The sequence below is a fragment of the Solanum tuberosum genome, unplaced genomic scaffold (assembly GCF_000226075.1).
Source record: "Solanum tuberosum cultivar DM 1-3 516 R44 unplaced genomic scaffold, SolTub_3.0 scf00146, whole genome shotgun sequence".
In the NCBI taxonomy this organism is placed as follows: domain Eukaryota; kingdom Viridiplantae; phylum Streptophyta; class Magnoliopsida; order Solanales; family Solanaceae; genus Solanum; species Solanum tuberosum.
The window spans coordinates 589,298-614,304 of record NW_006239076.1 but is presented as its reverse complement, the minus strand read 5'-3'; the positions used below and the strand labels follow the sequence as shown (position 1 = coordinate 614,304).

The following is a 25,007-nucleotide window of genomic DNA, read 5'->3' as shown; positions in this document are numbered from 1 at the left end:
GTGATCACTACACTTGACATCCATTCAAGATCGAACGTATATAATAATACTATCTCGCATTTCATACTGGAATGGATTATATGTTAGCTCTTCACCTCTACTACATCATGACATGAGATATTAAGTTTATGATTAGACGACGGACTGATAGGATTTGTACATTACTCTATAAATATAAGTATAATTATCTCCTAATTCATATCAACGTAGTTTCATACTCTAAATATGGATTATAGATATTTTTTTATTTATTTCACGAATTTAACATTTTATTTGTAAAAGTATACAAAATTGTTACACTTTTTGAATAATTAATCGTAGGTGTAAAATGAAATTTTAATATTATGCACAATAGCAAAATTATGATTAATAGGAATATTTTAAACATACCGACCTCATGAGGTCGGTATCACATTAACTTTTAAGATAAATAAAAAGTAATCATGTTAATTAAATAATATTGACATCGGGAGGTCGGTATTTTATACTAAATTATTTTTTAACTTATATAAAACCGTCATTCGGAGGACGATTTATTTAAAGTTTATTGAAAATATTAATTTATTACATACTATTTAATTTTACCGACATCTGGAAGTCGTTATTATAATTTTTTTTGTTTTTTATTTTACACAAAATCATTCTCCGGAAGGCGATTTAAATAAAATTAAATCAAAATATTTCTCAATTTTGTTTTTTTATATGGAGAACTGGGGAAAATCGCGTCTGCTAGTGCATATAGTTTTAAAAAAGCGATGGACAACGTCTCTATGTCCGTCGCTTTTTAAAAGAAATTGTTTGACCAACATTTTGACCAAAAAGCGACAGACTAAGAGACATTGTCCGTCGCTTTCTTAAAATATTTGACCAGATATTTTGACCAAGAAGCGACGGACATAAAGATGTTGTCCGTCGCTAATTTAAAAAATAATTAAACATTTACAATTAATAAAAAGCGACGGACGGCGTGACTTTTTTTAAATTAATAAATAATTATTTTTAATAAAAAGCGACAGACTGCGTCACTATCTATATAAAATAATTAATTAGCAAAAAAACGCGAGAAAAAGCGACGGACTAAGCGATGTCGTCCGTCGCTTTTAAAAAAAAGTTTAAAAAAAATTATTTAAAATGCGACGGACTAAGAGACGCTGTCCGTCGCTTTTTAAAAAAGTATTTTGTTTGGGTCTTGCTCAACTTGAACCCTTTGGACTTCAGGGTTTGTCTCCAAACCTCACTACTAAAAAACGACGGAAGAAAAAGCGACGGACAGCGTCGCTCCAAAAAAGTGACGGACTAAGAGATGCCGTCCGTCGCTTTTTTTAAAAACTAATTAATAAAATAAAATAAATTAAAACGACGGACAACGTGGTTATTGTTTAATTTATAAATAATTATTTTTAATAAAAAGCGACGGACTAAGAGATGCAGTCCGTCGCTTTTTGTAAAATAATTTTAAAAATAATTATTTTAATTAAAAAGCGACGGACGGCATCTCTTAGTCCGTCACTTTTTTGGAGCGACGCTGTCCGTCGCTTTTTCTTCCGTCGTTTTTTAGTAGTGAGGTTTGGAGACAAACCCTGAAGTCCAAAGGGTTCAAGTTGAGCAAGACCCAAACAAAATACTTGGAGTGCAATCAGGTAAGATAGGTGTGGAAGTGAGACTTGATTCACAAGTCATTCTTAAGAGAACAAGTTTCAAGTATCTTGGGTCTTTGATCAAAGAAAATGGAGAGATCCATAACGATATCACATATCATATTAGTGCGGGATGGATGAAATGGAGACTCGCCTTCTGATGAAAAGGTTGCACCAAAATTAGGGTTGGGCATAAAATACCAAAAAACAAATTATTGAACCAAACCAAACCAAAATTTTTGGTAATTTGGTGTATGGTATTCAAGAGTAAAATTTTAGAATTATGGTATTCGGTTTTGGGTTTGGTATGAGACATTAGTACCATTTGATATTTGGTATTTTCCTAATACCGAATTATTTACTTAATGAAAACTATGTATCAACATGTTCATTACTCATTAATACAAGTCCAAAGAAGAAAGTTAAAGAATGAACGTAAACAACTCAAATACATGTCTTTTAGTTGTATCAATTTATTTCTCTCGATGCTTTCTTACTTATTTGATCTTTGATTATATCTTTCCTCCACATGAGAAAATAGAAATAATTGGAAAAATAGTATTAACTTTGTAATACAATCGGCTACAACTTCAATACGGTATTACCGAATACCATATCAAATCGAAATTTAATTTGCCGTTTACCAAATTACCGAACCAAAATTTAAAATTTTTGTATTTGGTATCTACTTTTGACTACCAATTACCAAACCTAAAATTTTATAATTTCGAACCGAATACCAAACGCCTACCCCAAACCAAAACTTATGGGTAAGTTCTATAAAGTGATGGTTAGACCAGCTTTATCGTATGAGGCAAATTGTTGTCCAATCAAGAACTCATATGTTCAGAAGACACAAGTTCCAAAAATGAGGTTGTTGCGATCGATGGAGTAAAAATAAGATTAAGAATAAGAATATCCAGGATAGAGTAGGAGTGACATATGTGGTGGACAAGATGAAGAAAGCGCGACTGAGATGGTTTGAACATGTGAAAATGAGATGCGCAGATTCCCAAATACGGAGGTGTGATAGGTTTGATATAACGGACATGAAAAGAAGTGATTTAACAAGACATGATGCAACATTAGCTTATAAAGGACCTAACCTTAGATAAAAGGGTATGAAGGTCACAAATTAAGGTAGAGGGTTAGTATGTACTTGAGTTTTGACTCGCTTGTCGACATGTTTAGGCTTGGTGGGAGCATGTGAGCACTATGTATGTCGTAGTATTATCCTTATGCATGGAATATCTTTTAGTTACCATATTATTAATGTTGTTATTATTTCATTTTCCTGGATGCTGACATATCTTTCTTCATTCACGTATTTCCATTTTCATGAATATTTTGATTCGCAACACTTAAGTCGAGTGTCTGAAACAATTTCTTTATCTCTTTGAGGTAGGGTGCGTACATTCTATCATACTCAAACCTTACTTTATATGATTATACTAAGTATGTTGTTATGGCTACAAATAAGTAATGAAATGTCCAAACAACCTTTTAAACATATAGTTATGTTCTAATAATTGCAATTGAGATTGCATTCACATTTTTTTCCCTTCTCTATAGTAAGGGGTCCACCTTTCCCAAAAAAAAAAGAAGAAAAAAGGTTCCACTATTCCACATAGGTGAGTTATCCCTCTCTGTTTTTTTTTGTATATATACAAAAAAATAGAAAAAAGACATGAATGAAATTTGATATTCAAAAATCAAAACCCTTCTCCTAAGTCTTCTCTTTGTATTCCCCTATTCACCAAATACAATTACTCTCTTTTCCCTCTTTCTCTCCTCCCTTTCTCTCTCTCTAAACATATAGATACAGTAAAAAGTAAAATACATATATTTATATAAATATATATATATATATATAGAGGTAGGAATTTGTGGGGTTGGTGGGGTGGTGAAGAAGAAGATGAGTAGCAACAACAGTGGAGTTGGTGGAGGAGGACCTAGGGTTTCAATCCCAAGCACTGTGAAGAAAACGATCCACAACATTAAGGAGATCACTGGGAATCACAGTGACGATGAGATATATGCAATGCTCAAGGAATGTTCTATGGATCCCAATGAGACTGCACAAAAACTCCTTTATCAGGGTCAGTATTGCTTTTGGATCATCTTCTTTTCACTTGGGATCTCTTCATTTTACTATATACTCACTTCTGCCCACGTATTTTATTATCTTGCCTTTTGTGTTCTTGTTACATTCATTCTCATACTAATTTGGTCACTTCTTAATTGGGTTTTAATATTGGACTTTATCAGGGCTGATAAATTATCTTATATGTTAAAAAACAATGTATTTGATTTGTTTTGGTCCTCAATGCAGGTTTCCCTGAATCCCCTTTTGTTTTGACAGAGATGGCTTCACTCCCCCCCCCCTTTTTTTTTTTGCTGCAGTTACATTGACAGAACCTCTAGTTTTAGAGAACCCTGAATTTGCCTTAAAAATCATTTTTTTTTAGTATTGGAATGAATTGAGACCACAACAGAATGGCCAGAAAGGATTCATATATCAGTGCCAATAACCTATGTTGCTCGAACTCTCCAAAAATGCAGTCGCACCTGTGTCGGATTCTCCAAAAATGCACTACTTTTGAAGAAGAGAATCCGACACACATTCAGTGACATTTTTGAAGAGTCCAAGCAACATAGCCAACAACTTAACAAAAAAATAGAGAGAGTCGGTCCTAACTAGTTTGAGATTGAGGACCCATGTGATTGATGATGTATATTCCATTTTTGTTCAAGATAACATTTTGTAGTTATCAGCAAGTTTTGTTTTGATGAAGTTTGTTATCGAGAAGGTTTAGTCAAACTTCTCACCGTCTATTTGGTGCGTGGCAGAGTTGTCAATGTATTTTGTATTTAGTAGTAACAAAGAAATTAATATGGCTGTCGGTTCTTCTTTCTTGTTTTCTTCGTTACATTTGTGATGGTTGGTTCGGATGCCTTCTTTAAAAGAATTCGGAACCTTCAAATCATAGTAGCATAAAATTTTGCTTTCTGCATCTTCTTGTTTTGCTGATTTTAGATAATTTTATATGTGCACCAGTAACCTATGGATTTTCTGGTAACAAGACTAAAGGGAAATTTGCACATGTGCACATAAAAGATGCATAGATTGGTGTTGTTTATGTGTTCTCTTATTTTCTATTTTTAATATTCTGTGAGATTTGTTCCTTTTTTAAACTACAGCCCATGTGTATTACCCCAGCCAGGATCTTCTCATTGTTACGCTTCCTAGCTATTGCAATAGAAAATTTATTTTTCCTTACTCATCTTATTGAGGGGTTATTTACAGATACATTCCATGAAGTAAAAAGGAAACGGGACAGAAGAAGAGAGGTATGGTTAGCTACTGATTTGCACGCTCACAATGCTCTCTATAAAGATCCATAGGGAATTAATGTTTTCTGGGTGGGGGATTTGCAAAATAAGGTCTCAGCTGATTCTAGGTGCCCAAAGAGCTTAATGTAGTGCACACACACACACACTGACAAGTAATTATACAAGCTGATGCAGATTCATGAAATCAACATTGAACGTAGGGTGGTGGAGCAATTTATTGCCCGACACTAGAAAGAATGTAATGAACCATTTCAATCAAACCTCTTGCTAAGATAAGGCTGTTCAGCATGTGTTAATGCCTTCTCTATTTAACCACTGTCATCTAAGTTACAACTTATCTGGTTGATGTGCTGAAGAACATCATCACTTCTATGATGCATAGAATGTCTATTTGGTTTGATCAACCTGATTAATGCAGTAAAAGAGGGAATGTGGATAGGCATGAGCACCTTGGCTGAATTGGTTCTTTTTTTGGTCATGGACCCCATGAATGTCAAATGAGTTTCTTTCCCCGTAGAATTCCATGCTATAATTCAACTTTGGTATCAGCATTTTGCTTTAATTGTTTCACATGTTCTCTCATAATGACCCAATAAATGTGAAGTGCTGGCTGACATGCATTCATGGCCTTTCACGTGCTGTTTCTGTATTGTTATTACTTAATTTGCCTTTTTTACAGAATTTGAACAAGGAGTCTACTGAGCCAAAGTGGAAACCAGCTATGCAGGGGAGGGGGAACAAGGGGAGTCGGGGAAACTTCACTCCTCGCCATGTCTTGCTTGGTAAACATCCATTTTGTTATTAATTTCTCTGACTTGTGATAGCTTATGCTGCCGAACATGGTGATTTCATATTTGTCATTTTTCTGATATCTTGATTTTAGTGTTCTTTTTAATTGCTTGACCTAGTTTCCTTTTTTTTTTCTCCATTTTCCCTTTTTGCCAAATGACAAAAGGCTGGCATCTCTAAGAATCCAAATTATTTTCTTTATGTAATTGTGATCTTGATGCTGCTTCTAATCAACTATCACAAATTTTGCCTGATATATCTAAGCAAATTACAAGTTGCTCCAAAGTTATAACTACTTCATACTTCAATTTTTTTTTAAAATGTCTTTGCACTAGCCAAACAGTAACAAAGAGAATTGATATTCTGTCTTTTGGGCCACACGTAGACTTTCAACAATTAATATAACTTATTGAAACCTTTTCCTTTAACTTGCGAGTATTTTCACTATATCTTTAGTTTTGAGTCTTATCACTTATGAGTCCCTCTCCTATCCATTCATAATTGATGTGTATATGCTTGGTCAGATGCTGGTGGTGGAAGGAACTCTAGACCTGATAAGGAAAATGGAGCCAGTCATGTTTCTGGAAAGAGTGTCAATCCATCTTCCGTGCCTACTGTTGAGGGGAAGAATACTTCAAGGTGTTATTGATGTTTCTGGATTTTTCTCTCTGTGTGCATTACAGCATGTGGATGCTCCTTGAATTGCCAGTGTTATACCTCTTCAGATTACAAAACGTGGTTTATTGTTTTCTATACATGGTTTGATTTCAACTATTTTTGTCGCCTAATTCTTTTTCTCTCTTTTCAGCTCATCAAGTGCCAGAGCCATTCGGCCTGGTGTTGTAGCTTTTGGGAGTAACAATGTTGTACCTGATGCACATGCATCAGCAGGAAGAAGGATTAAGCAATCTGAAGCCACTGCAGGTGCTGGCTCTATTAAGTCAGAGGAACCTCTGCAATCTGCAAGTCATGATGCGAACAGAAGCCCTAGAGTGTCCGTGGGACCCAGGGATATGCTTGGACAGAAAATGCCAAACTTCAGCAACTCTTCAACATCCTTATCTTCACCACCTTCGTCAGGAGCTTATTTTTCAGCGTCTGATCCTGTTCTTTTGCCATCTCATGATTCACGACCCCCTGGTATAGTAGGCACAATTCGAAGAGAAGTCGGTAGCCAGCGTGCTCCATTTGAAAATCTTCCTACCAACTCTAACGGAAGCAAGACAGTCACTGGTAAGCTTATGAAGACTTGTCTGGAAATTTGTCCTTAATTTTTGGAAGTATTGATACTGTTGTATCATCATCAATTCATGTCATTGTTTGGGGGGTGGGGTCATTCAATTAATGGATCTCATGTATTTGTTTCTGCCTATGTATGGATAGAGGTTTCTGACTCTAGAAGTTCAACTGTGCAAGTAAACATGTCAAGCAAATTCCAGGGGCCTGGAAAGAATCAGCTTCCGGAGAACCCACAAAGTGCTTCTTCGGCTCAGGGTGTTTCTTCTCTTAGTAGACCTACATCTAATTACAACAACCGGTCACCACTGGTTGGGCCACAAAAAGGTATAGTATTGAAACATGTTCCATACTCTAATGCATTAGTATATTATTTTCTTTCCCCCTCCTTGAAAGATTCTTTTAATTGATATTGTTTCTGCAATTGTTACTAATGGTGCTTGATGATTGAGCTATGGACGGATTTAAGTTGTGGTATTTAGGAGGCTCTAAGGATATGAATGGAGTAGGAATTTTAGTAGATACAAACCTAAGGGAGCAAGTGGTGAAGTTAAACAGATCAATGACAAGATGATGGTGATCAAGCTAGTCATTGGAGGGTTTTCTTTGAACGAATGAACGTCATTAGTGCATACTTGCCGTAAGTGGCTTGGACGAGGAAGTCAAGAAGTGATTTTGGGAGGATTTGGACGAGATGGTGAGGAATATACCACACTCCAATAAGCTCTTCATTGGTGCAGATTTCAATAGCCACATCGAGGCAATTTCTAGTGGTTTTAACAATGTGCATGGAGGCTTTTGTTTTGGCGATAGAAACAAGAAGTGGTGCTTTGCTTCTGGATTTTGCTAAAACTTTCGAGTTGGTGATAGCTAATTCGAGCGTTTGCCGAAGAAGGACCACTTAGTTACCTTCCCTAATGCGTTGGCCAAGATGCAAATAGATTATTTACAGCCCTTTGTAATACTGCAAGGTTATTCCTAGCGAGAATCTTATCACTCAACATAACCTCTAGACTATGGACTTGAAGATAAAGAGATAGAGGGAGAAAAATACTATATAATCGGTCGAGGATCAAATGGGGTGGCTTGACCTTGCCCAAGCATGGGAGATGGGGGAGAAGTTGACTGTGGCTCGGGGGAGTAGTGGGGATGCTCATGACATGTGGGTAAGACTTCTAGTGGCATTAAGGAAGTAGCTAAAAAGGTCTTGAGGTTTTTGAAAGGTAATGGTGGTGGTCATCGAGGTGATTGGTGCAAGAACGGAGAAGTCCAAGGCTAAGTGGAAGCTAAGAAGGTTGCTTTTGCAAAGTGAGTGGAGAGCAAGGACGAGGAGGAATAATGGATGAACTAGGAAATGTATAAGGTTGCGAAGACGGTAAAGTTTACGGTTATGGCAACAAAAACAACTTTCGAACGCTTGTATATTGAACTTGGAGACAAAGACGAAGACAAAAAGTTGTATAGGCTTGCCAAGGCAAGAGAGAGGAAGGCCCGAGACCTGGACAAAGTGAGTGTATCAAGGACGGGGGAAGGAAAAGTATTGGTGGAAGAGACACTTTCTAGAAGGAGATGGCATGTTTACTTTTACAAACTCTTGAACGAAGAGGGGGACAAGGACATTGTGTCATGTGATTTAGAGCACTTTGAGAGACACCATGATTATGGGTATTGTAGGTGTATTAAGGTTAAGGAGGTTAAGGGTGTCCTTTAGAGAATGTGCAAGGGAAGAGTGACAGGGCAAGATGAGACTTTGATGGTGTTCTGGAAGAGCTCAAGCAGGACTTGAGGGGATGACTTGCTTGTTTAATGTCGTTTTCAAGACATAAAAATTCCCGAAGAGTGGAGGTCAATTATCCCTCTATACAAGAACAAGGGTGACATCCAAATTGCAGTAAGCTGCTAAGCCACAAGTGTTCTCAAAAGTAAAAAGCGCAAAAAAAATGTGAGGTCAGTTGGGGCTTTAAGTGCAAAACACAAATAAAGCGCGAGCTTTAATGAAAAAAGGTGCAAAGGAAAAAACACAAATATATATGTTTAGTCCAAAACATATAATTATAACATGAATGACAATATATGAACAAAGTTATTGAAATTTTTAACAATTAAGTGAAATATCAATTGTTTAGTGTCGCCTCTTTAGAAGAGACTCATTGATAAGGAAAAATATGCCTTAGAACCTTGATGACAACACTGAACTACACATTAACCGAGATGGAGTGAGCAACGTGTTTTGAGCCTCACTTAAAGGCCTAAGTGCACCTTTGACAACACTGTAAGCCACACAATGGAAGTTTAGGAGAGGGCGAGGGAGATGAGGGTGAGAAAGATGTGTTCATTACTGGGAACCTGTTCGATTTCATGCCGAAGTGTTCTACTATAGAAGCCATTCATCTTGTGAGGAGATTGGTAGAGAAGTATAGAGAGAGGAAGAAAGACCTACATATGGTGTTCATTGATCTAGATAAGGCTTACGACAAAGTTCAAAGAGAGGTTATATCGAGATGCATGGGGCTAGAGGTGTACCGGTGACTTACATTATGGCGGTAAAGGACATGTATGATGGAGCCAAAATTCGGATAAGAACAATGGGAGGAGACTCGAAACATTTCTTAGTCAAGATGGGGTTGCACTCAAGATTAGCACTTGGCCCCTTTTTATTTGTCTTGGTGATGGATGAATTAATGCTTCACATCTAAGGTGAGGTGCCATGGTGTATGTTGTTTGCAGATGATATAGTACTGATTGATGAGACTCGCGGTGGAGTTAATGCTAAGTTGGAGGTTTGGAGACAGACCATGAAGTTTAAGGGTTCAGGTTGAGCAGACCAAAATAGAATACTTGGAGTGCAAGTTTAGTGATACATCATGTGAGGTAGGCGTAGAAGTAAGGCTTGATACTCAGGTCATCCCTAGAGAGAATTTTAAAAAGTATCTTGGTCCTTAATATAAGGAAATGGAGAGATCGATGAAGATGTAACACCTCGTATTGGTGTGAGGTGGACAAATTGGAGGCTCACTTCCAGAGTCTTGTGTGGTAAAAAGGTACCACCAAAACTTGAATGTAAGTTCTATAGAATGGTGGTTTGATTAATTTGCGTAATAAGTGTCTTAACATATGAGTAGGATGATTTTTTCTAACACGTCATTCTCCTTTCTATGTATGGGGTGCAGTATTGGCTAATTAAATTTTTTTCATGTTTAGAAAATGCAAGTTGCGGAAATAAGGATGCTGAGATGGATGTGTGGACATACTAATTACTAGGAGAGATAAGATTAAGAATGAGGATATCCGGCATAAGGTGGGAGTGACCTTTGTGGTGAGCAAGATGAGGGAAGTGAGATTGGACTAGTTTGGACATGTGAAGAGGAGATGCATAGATGCCCTAGTAAGGAGGTGTGAGAGGTTGGATATAATGGGTATGAGGAGAGGAAGAAGTATGCCTAAGAAGTATTAGAGAGAGGTCATTAGACATGATATGTTACAACTTCAACTTACTGAGGCATAGCTTAGATATGAGGGTATGGAGGTTACGGATCAGGGTAGAAGGTAGTAGGTAGTTGAGTTTTGACTCGCTTTTCGATAGGTTTAGGCTTGGTGGGAGCCGGGGAGCACTGTGTCTTTTGTAGTATTCGTCTTATACATGTATTTTCTTTTCAGTTTCAGCAACCACATTATTTTGTTGTTATGTTTTCTTTCTCTGAGAGAATGCCCGTAGTCCTAGTTGGGGGACATGCACCAGTATATTCTCGTCTTTAAAGATGACTCAATAGTTACATTATTTGAAGCTTTAGAGTGTTATGATACTCTAGCTTTTTGTTAAATTTGATTTTTGCTGTTAAATGGGAAGAGAATAAAGAGCTGAACTCTGGAGATTAGGGTTTCTTACTTGAATAACCATGTTGTGCTCAACCTAAAAACTTGTCCTTTGCATTTCACTACAGCTGGTCCTGGTATGGAATGGAAGCCAAAGCCTACAAACAATAGTATTGCTCAAATTTCTGTTACATCTGCTGCTGGTTCATCTGATGTTTCTATAGCTTCTACTGAAGTAGATACTCAGCCGCAGCCTCCAGGTGTCGATGTTGAAACAAGGGAAGGGACTTTGGAACTGCAGCACAAGTTAGAAAAATCACACATTTCAGATATTCAGCATGTCATTATCCCTAACCACCTTCATGTGCCCGAGGTGGAAAAACTTGGTTTCTGTTTTGGAAGTTTTGAAGCTAGCCTGGGTTTAGGCATCAGCGCTAACAGTGCTGCTGAGAGTGAAAAGACTCCATCACTCTCTGGAACTTCTGAGGGTATCGAAGAAACAATAAATGATCAGTTTTCGAGGTCTGTCATCTCACTTCTTGCTTCCCTCAATTGACCTGCGACTTGTGAAAGCTTTTTGATTGCTCTCCTTTTAGCCTAGGAATCGAGGATTAGGATGAATAGTACCAGTATATTTCACCTTTCTAATTTAATAGATGTGGGGGGGTTATTTGGAATGTCCTGTTTTTGTTGTTTTATATGATACTGCAGATAGAACTTAGAAGAGAAGTGCATACAATTAATTGATGATGCCAACATATATACATGACCTCACAAAAAATACTTTATGCATTATATTAATGCGGGAATGGTTTATCTGGAAGTCCAGTTTTGCAGTAATACTAAACTGGATATTCAAATAATATTTTTCAATATTTTGAAGATTAAAAACTTTTAGTTACTGAAATTGTTCAGTGATGCTTTGTTCATTCTCTAGATTCTCATTGCTCAGTCTTCAATTTTCCAGACAGTTGCCAGCTGCATATGGTTTTGGCAAAGTCTAGGAAACATTCCAAAAACTAAACCAAGTGTTTTTTATTTGAAATAACTTGAAACCAACTTGGTCTGGTTTTCAAAAACCAAAAGCCGATGATTAATCTTTTTCCTTAGCAAAATCTGACTTTGAAACCAATCTTCCAAACCAACCCGTACCCAAACATACAACTTTCTTCCATAATCTAAGGCTACTTTACTTTATTGAATATCGGTTACCTTTTAAAAAAACAACTTTCATCCATAACCATTCCCGATTAATTTCTTGTGAAATCAAACCCAAAAACCAATTCCAAATGCATGGCCTTTTTCCATCTTCTGCATTGACCTTGCATCTTTTTTAAAGCAATTTGGACTACATTTGGAAAAAGTTTTTGAGATTATTTTTTCAGAAAAATATCTTGTTGAAATTGAGATTACTTTACTTTATTGAATATCCGTTACCTTTTAAAAAAAACAACTTTCATCCATAACCATTCCCGATTAATTTCTTGTGAAATCAAACCCAAAAACCAATTCCAAATGCATGGTCTTTTTCCATCTTCTGCATTGACCTTGTATCTTTTTAAAAGTAATTTGGACTACATTTGGAAAAAGTTTTTGAGATTATTTTTTCAGAAAAATAGCTTGTTGAAATTGAGACGTGTTGGTAGGTGTAGCTTCTATGAGAAATAAACTTCTGGAAGTGAGTGTTCTGCGAGTAGAGGAATAGTTTTTTCTTTAATTAATATGTAAAATTCTAGTTTGAAATACACCCTCAAACTGCAACTTCAGAAAAACAGTTTCTGGATTTCTTTTTGTAAAAAGTACTTCAAAATATTAAACAACTGTGAATTAATTTTTTTCCACAAATTTTGAGAATAAATTTCTTGGACAGAAGCCAGTAATTCTATATTTTAAGAAAAATCTTCTAGAAGATTGAGACCTAAAATATCTAATTCAATTTGTCTTTTTTCTTTTAGCTTTTAAGCGCCTCCCTTATTTCAAATGTTTTCTGTGCATATGAACTTGTTGCCTTTAGCCTTGTAGTTTATATCTTGATGGTATCTTTTATAACACTTAAAGCTATATATACTTCGTTTGTAGCACATTCACATGCTAATGTTTTCATTCTTATGAGTGAATGCAGTGATCAAAATCCATCAACAGCTGCAGAGGGTGCCGATTGTTCTGATCAATCTCCGCCTTCAGGTGGGCAGGAGAATTTGTCTGCAAAGACAGAAGATGTCTCATCCTCTATTCCCGAGTACAGTGAATCTAAGCAAGAGACCCTGAAAGGAGGTCATCAGTATTCAGTTGTTCATACGTCCCCGAACTACAGTTTTGGTTTTGTGCCACCAACATTAGGCAGCCAGCTTGCACCTTTTGAAATCTCTGAATCACAGTCTCGTGATGTTTCTCATTTTCCAAACTTTGTCGTAAGCCTTCATACTCTGATGTACTTTTTGCATATTCTATGATTTTATTGGTTCTGAAGCTTCAAATTCTCAATTTTGGTATAGAAAGTTGCAAGTTTGTAAGTAAATATCCGTAGTTAGATGAACACCATGTTGTAGACTTGTAATGCGTTGTCATTGTTGGTTTCACCTCACTTGCCTGCAAGGTCCTAGAATCTCACACTTCGATGATTTGTTCTGGGGTCTATGTTAATGTTGAATGTAGAAACTATCTGACAGTAAATAGTAAATATAGTGTTTCGGGATGATTTGACATATTCCAAGAAGTTTGCGACCACGTGGAATCGATATAACTGATTCATGAAAATTTATCAATCAAGAATTGTTAAAACGGATCATTTGTTCCTGTAGGTTCAGCAACCAATTGACCCAACAAGCTACTATGCCCAGTACTACCGCTCCAGTGTCGATGGTGATGGCCGCATTTCACCTTTTCATTCAGCGGGAGTTTCTACCAATTACAACGGCAATGTTGCAGTTGTGCCTCCACAAACTTCTCAAGAGGTTTGAAAGTACTCTATCGAGTATATGTTTTATTGTCTGTATGACTCTATGCAGGAAAGTATTGGGTGGATGGGGGGGAGATTATGCACTTGACACCTTCTCCCAATGCTTTCATCGCATCAACAGAATTTCGTCTCTTGTACAGTAATGCTAACTTGTCCATTGATTAGTTTCCTTTACTATAGATATTCCCTAGCCTAGACGGAAGGTTTGTTTTTCTGCTAAAGACCTTAAAACTCTCTTTGCCCCATGCATTCGTGAAAGTCATAATTATTATCATGGTTGCGGTCCAGCAGGATTCAGTTCGTTGGTTGATTCTTTAGCTTGATGTAATGGGAACAACAACATACCCAGTGAAATCCCACAAGTGGGGTCTAGGGAGGGTAGAGTGTACAAAGCTTTTTACGCGAAGTTATATGATTAGTGATTAGTGTTCTTCAAGAAATTTGTTATAATAGATATTTATAGAGTATTATAAAATCCTTTTAATAAACTATGCATTATTTGCATAGTCTAGTGAACACTATCCAAATCTTTTAGTATTGCATTCTTAGAACCTTGAGTGACATTTGAGCAAATGTTTTCTAAGTTTCGTAAGTGTATTAGATGCTTACTTTTGCTGTTCAATATTGATATTTTACCAATTTTCTATTCACCAGAAGATCAATGCTAAATGCCATGAGTTCTCCCTTTATGTTGCAGTGAACCACCAAGTATAGTGTAAATCTATTTAAGATAGCTTTTGACAATCTGCAGTAAGTTGTGTGCCTGGTGCTATCAGCCCCTTCTATAATTATGACTGAACAAACTTTATTTTATTTCTTCTGGTGGATTTCATACCTTCATACTCTCCACAGAAGTATACCACCTGTATTTGATAATAATTTTCACAGAACAATAGTTTAATTTTTGGGTCAGTTGTTTGATTTACAACTTGCTAACTTCAGCTCACAGTAAGGTACTCCTTGTTGATATGCATTTCAAATGATACGCAGGGAGGAAATGCTCCAACATCCCTTGCAACTCAAGCTGCTGGGATTATGCAGAGTTCAGCAGCTGTAACTCAGCAATCTCTCCCTGTATTTCGACAAGCTACAGGGATGCATTTGCCTCATTATCCTCCAAATTATATCCCATATGCTCACTACTTCTCTCCATATTATGTTCCACCAACAGCCATCCATCAATTCTTAAGCAATGGTGCATTTCCCCAGCAACCTCAGGCTGGTAGTGTGTATCCATCTCCACCAGCCGCTGCTCCCAGATACTCACTTTCACAATATAGGTCAGGAGCTAATGTAGGAAACTCAACTCACATTGGAGTGCCTGGGACGTATGGGCCATATGGATCCTCTACATCCAACTATACCCCTGGTTCAACTACAGGAGGTGGAAACCCTGCTTCTAATGAGGATCTTTCTGCTTCTTCCTTCAAGGATAGCCAACAACAGGTTGGTCTTGTGTTTAGTTTAAATCTATATTGATGTTATCTTTTTCCTTACTGAAACATTTAATTGACATCATTCACATTATCTCTAAATCTTTTTGAATGGTGAACAAAGGAGATTGTATAATGATGAAAGATCACCCCCTAAGATCAGCAATAAGGGGGTGATATCCCAAAAACAAAGGAGAATGAGAGATGAATAATATGGTCTATATTGATTTACGGCATAATACATAACTGTGCCCTTTAGTTTGACATCAACTGACATCTATGCCCTCCAATTTTGGGTGTGCACAAGCAGACACTTAAACCATCCAAAAGTTAAACAAGTAGGCACACGTGTCCTATGTGGCCCCTTATGTGACAATTCACGTCCTACATGTCATCCTACGTGTATTATGCCACATAGGATGTGTCTGTCTACTTGTTCAACTTTTGGATAGTTTAAGTACCTATTTGTGCACACCCAAAGTTTGAGGGCATAGATGCGGGATGCCAACTGAAGCCAAGTTAAAGGACACATTTATGTATTATGCCTTGATTTACCCCTAGTGAAAAGATATAATTCTAACCTTGCCAGTAAAGTGAAAAGACAACCATGTGAAAATTATCCATTATATCAGAACTTGAAATTCTTTTAGCAGAATGATAAGGGCCTAAAACTGATGAAACTAGGCTATGTCTGCTCTTTTAAAGCACTTCCAAAATATTTCCAAAGCTTCCTACCCCTGCACTTGGACTGATCTGCTGCAGACTATGATTCTTTTAATTTTTGCTGATATACTGGAGAAGCCATATTGATACTTGGAGCTTTCTGTGAATGTCTGTATCTCTCAGGGGAAACTGCACTTGTGTTTACATTTGTTATTACTCCCTCCGTTTCAAAAAGAGTGGTCTAGTTTGACTTGACACGTAGTTTAAGAAAATAAAGAAGACTTTTGAATGTTGTGGTTCTAAATTAAAGTTATGTCAAATGTACAAAATTTCCCTTTAATCTTGTGGTCTTAAACATGCCACGTGGAAAGCTGAAAGTAAAATGTTACAAAAAAAGTAAAGAGGTCATTCTTTTTTAAACAAACTAAAAAGGAAATGAGGTCATTCTCTTTTGAAACGGAGGGAGTATCTTTTAACTTTTTTGAGTGTCCAGTATTGTGACTTTAGTATTTTAAAGTGGAGAACTAATTATACTCTGCCCTGCATTTATACTTTTGCTTGCAGTTTTCAGAGTTTAACATGCACGTGTGTTCTATAGTACATGCATGTGCGAGTGTGTGTGTATATATATATATATATATATATTTGCTTTGGATGGTGGTTTTCTTTTGTGGAAGTTCTATGGGCTACTACGCCCTTGTAGGGTTGTGTATACTTCGCCAACATTTAAAACTTTTCTTTTCTTTTTTCAAGATTGTGGCAAACTAGAAATTGTGTTGCATGGCAGTCCTTTCAAGAAAATTTCTAGGATCCCATATTCTTGTTCTTGTGTCAAGTAATTTTCCTTTCGAACACTTTTGCCTTGAGTGGGACAACCTGATGGTTATTGGGCTCGTACAGTGAAATTGAAATGGCATGTTCCTCGTCTGTCTAGAAAGGCTTCTCCTCTTTTGAAACTGACTTATTTACTTTTATTTCTAAACAATGAGTGAGCTTCTACTATGATTTGTTCTTCTGACTTTTTGTGTGGTAAACTCTTTTCTATACTGTTTGCTTTGAGTTTTGTATCAACTGAATAATTTTACGTGTAACCTTGATACTATGTCCAAATTTTATAAAGGTATCCAAATTTATAGATGATTATTTGGAAAATAGACTCGTTCTTTATGTAAGGCCTGAGCCCATAGGTCTCTCTGGACTGTGTTTATCATCTTTTTTGGGTTTGTACTTTATTTATGTGGCTTAAAGGGGTGAACAATTTTGTTGTTGCAGAGTGAGGGCTCAGGTATGTGGATTACTCCAGGTCGAGATTTATCCAGCTTGCAAGCAAGTTCTTTTTATAACCTACCCCAGGGTCAAGTGGCTTTTACTCCCACACAACCTGGCCATGGAAACATTGCTGGTCTTTATCATCCAGCACAACCAGTGACAGCACAGACTGTTCACCCACTTATGCAACAGTCGCAGACGATGTCTGGTCCAATTGATATGGTTGGACCCACAGCCACTGTCTATCAGCAGCCTCAACATTCACAAATTAACTGGCCAAGCAGCTACTAAGGAGCTGGTCCTGCCATTTGTAAACCGGAAAGAAAATGAAATTCTTGATTACAATTTTGGGGGTTACAATTAGTTTGGAGACGGAGGAAGTATCCAGCACGTGCCTAGAAGACAATCACTGTGGAGGTTGACTGTAAATCTATTAGAAATGCCCCTTCCTGAAAAAAAAAGGAAAAAAGACGAGGTATCTCTTTTCTTGCTTGGGATTGAGGATTCAAAGGGTAAAATCCTCCTGTAACGAATAGTGACATTCTTTAGTTTGAAGCAGGTATAAACATATCAGTTTTCGTTTACATTTTGTTAGCCCTTCGATAGTTTTCAGTGTCAACTCTTTTCTTTTTGGTCATTTTTTTTCCACATTTCTTTCATATATATATATCCTTCTATTGGTAGGTTAGGACTGTTTAAAGCAATGAGGGGCTTAGGGGATTTTAATACTTTTTCTTTCTCTTTTTGCTTTCAATCATCTTTATGTGTAAAGTTAGTTTTGACATTTAAAAGGGGTGTACTTGGACTGTTGTTATTGGTGCTTCCAGATGCTGATTCAGTTTTGCATGTGGGGGTAAATTGATTGATATGATGCAGCTTTTAAAGAGCTTGTTGAAAATTATGAAATCTTGCTTGTGCCCAAGATTTTCTGTGATGTATATCTTTTCTTTATTTGTCTGTGTTTGTTTTTTCCAGTACTCAATACAGATGTACAATGCCATGAAGTAAATGTGGGGAGGGGTCCTGAACATGTGTTTGATAAAAGAATTTGCTGTATTTTAGTTAAGATACTGTACATCTAAACAGCACATGACAAGCTTGGCATTCAATGCTCTGTTGGATCTCTAGGATTAATACTGAAAATATGATAACATTATTGATCTTATTGCTATTTTGGTGGGAAATATGAAGATACATGGAGATCCTAGCTCCTTGTATCTTCATTGCTGGCTAATCTGTCACTATCCTTAAGAATGTCTTTACTAAGATGATGGTTTCTCAATAGATGACAACTCTTCTTCCTTAGTCCTTGGCAAAACTCCAATATAAGACAAAGCTTGAACCCATAGGATCTCTATTGAAGAACTAACCCTACAACATGGGGAATACTCACTTGGATAAAAAATTGTTCAGATATTGGATTTGACAAATCAAGCACTACACTTTGTCTGGTGGTATAAATTTGTCAAAAAAAACTTACAAATCAAGCTATATATGTATGTATATTTACCATGCCCCAATTGGTTGTACTTCTCTAAATTCAATGTAAATGAACTTTCGCGATTTTTTTATGGTCCAAAATAAATAAATTGTTCAAAACTCAAAAGAGTGTATTATTATTATTTTTCCTTCAAAATTATCCTTCTTTTAATGTGTTTTTAACTACTTTAAATATCAAATGGTGACTCTACTTTTAAGAAGAGTTTGGGAAGTGTTAAAAGTGTGAGCATCTTATCTAAAAGCTTAAGCTGTTAGAGAGAGCACACTTTTATTAATTAATGATATTCTCAACAGGAAGAACTAACATAGTAATTTTTGAAATATCTTCCTTAAGGGGTATGACATCCTCCAACAATTTATTTATATTGGACTAACGGAAGTAATTTTAATTTTGTTGTATATCTAATGACTTCCCTACGTCGTAGGGATGACAATAGGAGGGGTTGGGCTAGGGGTTGAACCCTTGCTCTATCATAGTCTTTCCATTCTCCGTCTAATATTTTTTTTATTTTTCAATCTACCCCACCTCGCCTCGTTTAACTCCACTATTTTTTTTCAAGTTTGTAACAGTAATTTAGAAAATTTTAAAATAATAAAAATGTAATTGGTGAAGGTTTGCTTCTCCTTGCATTAGCAGTACTTTCATTTTATTATTTTAGTTTACAACAAGATATCAACAGTTTTATGTTATGGATTGAACTTCTTTGATTTCCTCAACCCTCCTAGCTATTTTCCAAGATATTTTTCACACTTGATGCATAATGTTCCTTAGACAGTTTGAAGGAAAACATTATGCATTCTACAATATCTCAGGGCTTTCAAGAAAGCTACTGTCTCTGTTTCCATATTGGCTCAACTCTTTAATCCTCTTCCTTTTCAATTGATAGTATGTATCCTGTCTATTTAATATTTTTTTAGATTGTGTAGGTAAGAAATTAAATATTACAACAAGAAATTTATACTTATGAAGTAGAAATATAATAATACCAAATCTTAGATGAATGTGTGGGCATATTAGGGGCGATAAGATCAAGAATGAGGATATCCTCGACAAGATGGGAGTGACTTCCGTAGTGGATAAAATAAGGAAAGTCAGACTGAGATGGTTAGAACATGTGAAGTGGAGAAGCGCATCGTGAGAAGGTGCAAGAGATTGGATATAGTGTGTACAAGCAAATGTAGAGGTAGATTGAAAAGGTATGGGAGAGATGTGATTAGACAGGACATGACACAACTTGAATCATCGAAAACCTAACCTTAAGAGGGTGTGGTGGTCACAAATAGGGCATAAGGTTAGTAGATAGTGAAGTGTTGTCTGTCGTAGTATGAATTAGCCTTATTCTTATAGTGTATTGCTTTTGATTTCTGTTATCATATGTTGTTTAGTAAATTTCAATTATTATACTATTTTGTTGTTGTTAATGTTTCCTTTAATTAGTTGTTATGCCTTCTTCACGGTCATTTTTTCCTTTTCATATCTACTTTGATTTGTTGTACTCACCCCGAATGTCCTCTGAAAATAATCTCTTTACCTCCACAGATAGAAGTAAGATCTGCTACCCTCTTTCCACCAATGACTTCCACTAAGTATGTTATTGTTGTTAGTTTGAAAAAAGTAAAATTTCACTCTTCAGTTTAATTGCAACAATACCCCCTTTCTGTTATATTTTCACTTTAAACTTCCTCTATTAACACTGGATCTCAGTGTTTTTCTTCTTTTCTCTATCTTCCCATCCTTTTCCTCTTATTCAAGGACTTTAGCTGCACACACAGAAAATAAGATGAACACATTGGAACTCCAACTAAATTCGGATCACGCACTGTAGGTGGCGCTCCCAACAGAATTTTCTCCATAGCAAGGGTTGAAGCAAACATTGAATGAGCAGGGATTTAAGAGAGATCTATTTCACAGGAAACTCAAACCTCATGTGCCTTGGCCATATAATTTTCAAACAATGCAAAAGATCTATTAGGAATATGTGACATTTCACCATATCAATCAAGCATTAAAATGTTCCCTTATAAAGTTGCTAGCTAAGCCAGAAGATGGAAAACATCAGGAAGTGGCAATTTCATAACATATGTACAACAATGTATGGATTCTTGGTCGCAACAAAGAGACCCGTCACTATGATAGGACGCAGAGTATTACAGCATAAAAGGTTACAGAATTATGCCGTCTCAACGATCAGGCGGTCATCTATAAAACTTTTACCCAACTAAGCTGTACATCAGAACATATCGAACAGAAGGAGTAGCCTGACAAACTACAAAATTCACATCGGACAAGTATCTTCCTCACCTTCTTTAGGCATAATGTAATTCCTGCAGAGAGGGCAGGTGACATTCCAATTCTTTAGCCATTTCTCGAGACAAAGCTTATGAAAAACATGGCCACATGAGAGGTGGTTTATCTCTGCGTCATGGTTGAAATCTGCCAGACATACCGGGCATTCTTGTGTAGGGTGATTAGATATACACAATGAATCGTAACGAACAGCAGGGGTTCTGCTTCGGAACTCCTCCATGTATGATCCCGAGGGGCTCCCACGACACTCAAATGGGTCCAAGGGGCCTTCAATAGAATATTCTTCCCATGATGCAAAGTTGATGCCGATCACATGAAGGATAGATCGAACCATTCCCTTGACAATAGAGATGGATATGGCTGTATTAACCAGAATCACACAGAACACTCCTGCATCTGCCGGAGTCGTATATGGTGAGAGTCCCATTATGAATAGGAACCTGGATAATGAAAGAAATGTCGACAATTTGGAACGTCATACAGGACTTCAAAGAAGATATAATAAGTTACCAAGCAAAGAGACTCTGATGGTCTAAAATCAAGTCCCACATTTTCTTTCAGCAAAAGCAGCATTACAATCCATCTTCATATAGGTATAATAAAAAAATAATTCCAAATTTTTTGCCGTAAGTTACTTTTCATAACGATTTTCCTAACTTGACACATTATGGAAGGGCCTCAATTGGTTTAGTTTCCTTTCAGACCTCAAGTAGAAAAAAGATTAAACAGATTGCTCAGAGGAAGCAGCATCAGTAGACGTTTCAAGTTAAGCAACAAAGTTCCATCCCTGTCCATACTTCTTTGATAGTACAGAAGGCAAAATAATGCAAATAGAGGTTGATCATTGGTCATTTTGAAGAGAAACGGTTAAGAGTCACCAGTTTCAAAGCATCAAAGCAGCCATTTTTACTGTTATTTGTGTAATTCTTTATGTGTATTTCTGTGAAGCATGAAGCATTTCATAGCACTATACATTAACGTTTGACATAACGTAAGTACTCGAACTTAACAGAAACATCAGGTCAATGACCAAATAACATCTACTGAGAATCAGACTAGTAGTGATACAAAAATTTACCTAGTGTAGAGGTGAGGAATTTCTCTTCAAGCCAAACTTTTGGAAGAACTCAATGCACTGGATCTGCATAGAAATAGAAATCAGGTATTGTAAAGAAACGTTGAAGCAGATCACAACAGTGAGTCCACAAATTATGATATGGTAAACAGTTACCCACACGGGGTGTTTACACCAGTGACCAAACCAATAGATGCATGATGTAAACTCCAACAGAAGCAGATTAGATTGATTCCTCTTAGCTAAGAATTTATAGTATACACATCAATGTAACATCTAGAGATGATTGAAGCATTACAACAGAGCAGGTGAGAAACTTAGGAATGCATATTTATTTCTAGTTTAGAAATGAAAATTGGAGCCACTTCTAAACAAATGGAAGAAGTCCCATTAACCAGAATCCCCATCTTCTGTCCTATCAGTTCAGGTGTAATTCCACTAGTAAGGTCTGAGGAGGATAGAGTATTCACGGACCTTACCCCTACCTTTGATAAGGTAGAGAGGCTATTTCCGAAAGATTCTCGGTCATTTCAGTTCAATTTTGTGCCATTTAGCAATCAAGATTTAAGTATTCAAGAACTGAAGTAGCCCATACTACTAACCTTTCTCTAAGAAAGTAGGCAAATTTGCTTTCTTGCAACCAAAAAAGAAGAGGTTACCAAAAAAATAAAGCAAAAATTGTTATTTCTACTCATCCTCTCTCCACTTTGCTGTTCCAGAAAAAACATGTGAAGATAAATGCTCTTTTTTTTACTCCTCCCTAGGAGCTCCCACTATTTTGCTCTCTCGATAACTTGAACTCACAATCTCAGGATTGGAGGTGAAAAATACTTACCATCCAAGCAACCTCCTATTAACCATAAATGCTATAAAACTTGACAAAATAACTGGTGATGTGTTCACCCACTTGCACACTTCCTTGCAAGCACGAAATCCTTAGTTCGCCCGCTACCACACGGGCCGGTGTACTCTTATCGCTAACCCCGAGAGAGGCTATATTCTAAGAGCCAACCGACTCATTATTCCTAGACGCAAGGATTAATAAATAGCGATGTATGAGCGTACCTTCCGCTCAGGAACAAGAAATCGAGCTATTAAGTTAAGGTGCCGCTTTCCTATTTCTAGCCCTTCTTTGGGTTTCCATCCTAAACCCTAATCTCCAATGCAAAATTATACAACTTCAAACCCAAAATATAAATTTAGTAAAGTATATAACCTAACCCCTAAACTCTCTAACTATAACCCTAAGCTTTCTACAAATGGATATAAAGATTCAAGATAAAAAATTTAGATCACCAACAACAATCTATATATGTATATATATGCAGTAAAACATCCAAACAAAACCTTCAGATTCAAGATAAAGTCCTCAAGTACCCAAAGCAATAAGGAGAAATCAAGAACAGAAGCAGAAAATACACTAATATTATATTTCTTGAAAAATTGAGATCTAAGTACAGATCAGACTCACTTTTTATCAACACCCCATAAAAAAGAAGCAAACTTTTGTTTCCTATAACCAAAAAAGAGAGAGAAAAGCAAAAAGCCAAGATTTTTGCAAAGATAAAGAAGAAAGAAATAAAGGGTACTTACTTTCTTGAAGGTGGAGGTAAAAGAAGTAGAATTTGAACAAGTTGAAGATTGTTATTGATGATTGAGGTGAAAATTCATATCATAGGACAAGAAATGTAAAGATTGACCATGTCCTATGAACCTCCAAAGACCCTTCTTTTCTTATATTTATAAAAACAACAAAACAAAGCAAAACAAAGTAGTGATTGATCAAACTCTCTCTTTGGTCCCACCACAAAATTACAGTTTGTATTTTGCTCAATCTTTTCAATTATTGGAACATCTTTTGAAACTGTCCTTTTCATGGTAAAGGTGACATAAATTTGCCTTTGCAATTGGCAGTAACATTTCTTTATATTATAAAGTTGATTTAAACCATCCATCTTTATTGCGTCCCTTTCAATTTTTTTAAGATTTCAATTTATCTGCATTTGAATTAAGCTTTGTCATTAAATATATAAATTCCAGAAAAAGACAATTAGGAGCTTACGTTGCAAAAAGATACCCCAAAACTTGTACTCCCTCCGCCCATATTAGATGGACAGTTTTTATTAGAGAAAATTTCAGAAATAGCAAATATAATAGATATAATAAGGCTGTAGTCTGTATAACTATAGTTTCGATAATTGTGCTCCATAGCTATAATTCTGTTTGTTATGGAGGCTGCGGCTTGTATATTTCGCTTGCCGGTTTATATATTTTGCTTGCAAATATGCAAACAGTGTAAGTATATACAAATGGAGTGTGGTTTATAAATTTCTCTTGCGATACAAACATTGTAAATTATACAATTTCTGTTTGTACGTTTAAGAATTTTTCAGAACTTCGTTTGTATATTTCGCTTGCCAATTTACAAACAAGGTAGTTTATTATGAAATTTCATAAATCGTATACAAATAGCTAGGATAAGCATATACAAATTCTGAATTTATACAATGAGTAATCGAATTATACAAATTTTGGATTTATACCATCAGTAACCGAATTATACAAATTCTGGATTTATACCATCAGTAACTGAATCATATAAATTCTGGATTTATACAATCAGTAACCGAATTATACAAATTCTGAATTTATACAATCATGCAAATTATACAATCAGATGAATATTAAGAATTGAGGAAACTGTAGCCGCGAATTATAATTTTTTTAAACTGTAGTTATAGTACCTAATATAGGCGAAATGCTTGCTATTCTTCATAATTATCCCTTTTTATTTTACACATTAATTAAGAAATCATTAATCGATTGATCAAATTTACTATTTTACCCTTTGTTCATATTAATTAGCCTCTTGAAAAAAGAAATTTTTTAATCTTTAAAATTTGTTTAAACTTCCAAAGGTCATATTAATTGTAGGGGTAAAATGAAAATAATAATAATTAATTCTATCTTG

At 36.1% G+C, this 25,007-nt stretch overlaps 1 protein-coding gene and 1 long non-coding RNA gene across 3 annotated transcripts; one reads left to right on the top strand and one right to left on the bottom strand.

The window, feature by feature from the left end:
• The first annotated feature begins 3,486 nt into the window (after nucleotides 1-3,486).
• LOC102602959 (uncharacterized) lies at nucleotides 3,487-18,037 on the top strand. Of its 2 annotated transcripts, none has more exons than XM_006353037.2 (11): nucleotides 3,487-3,736; nucleotides 4,945-4,988; nucleotides 5,671-5,773; nucleotides 6,305-6,419; nucleotides 6,589-7,013; nucleotides 7,197-7,343; nucleotides 10,958-11,351; nucleotides 12,952-13,240; nucleotides 13,631-13,783; nucleotides 14,779-15,234; nucleotides 17,157-18,037. In XM_006353037.2, exons 1-11 carry the CDS (start codon nucleotides 3,553-3,555, stop codon nucleotides 17,442-17,444), a joined length of 2,598 nt encoding a protein of 865 aa, XP_006353099.1. In that variant the 5' UTR covers nucleotides 3,487-3,552; the 3' UTR covers nucleotides 17,445-18,037. The 2 variants fall into 2 exon arrangements, with proteins under 2 accessions (XP_006353099.1, XP_006353098.1); XM_006353036.2 differs by having other exon boundaries at nucleotides 7,164-7,343.
• A 3,293-nt stretch (nucleotides 18,038-21,330) lies between these two features.
• On the bottom strand, nucleotides 21,331-23,825 carry LOC102602620 (uncharacterized). Its single transcript, XR_367681.2, has 3 exons — nucleotides 23,630-23,825; nucleotides 22,040-22,102; nucleotides 21,331-21,357 (listed from the first exon to the last, which is right to left on the bottom strand). It is a non-coding gene; the product is annotated as an uncharacterized lncRNA (long non-coding RNA).
• Nucleotides 23,826-25,007: the final 1,182 nt, after the last annotated feature.

What these genes read in the sequence shown, in the direction of transcription:
- LOC102602959 (XM_006353036.2), top strand. Translation starts at nt 3,553, where the DNA reads ATGAGTAGCAACAACAGTGGAGTTGGTGGAGGAGGACCTAGGGTTTCA. An exon ending in TCCTCGCCATGTCTTGCTTG is followed by an intron (nt 5,774 to 6,304) that starts GTAAACATCCAT and finishes ATGCTTGGTCAG; the next exon opens with ATGCTGGTGGTGGAAGGAAC. An exon ending in CTCCACAAACTTCTCAAGAG is followed by an intron (nt 13,784 to 14,778) that starts GTTTGAAAGTAC and finishes AATGATACGCAG; the next exon opens with GGAGGAAATGCTCCAACATC.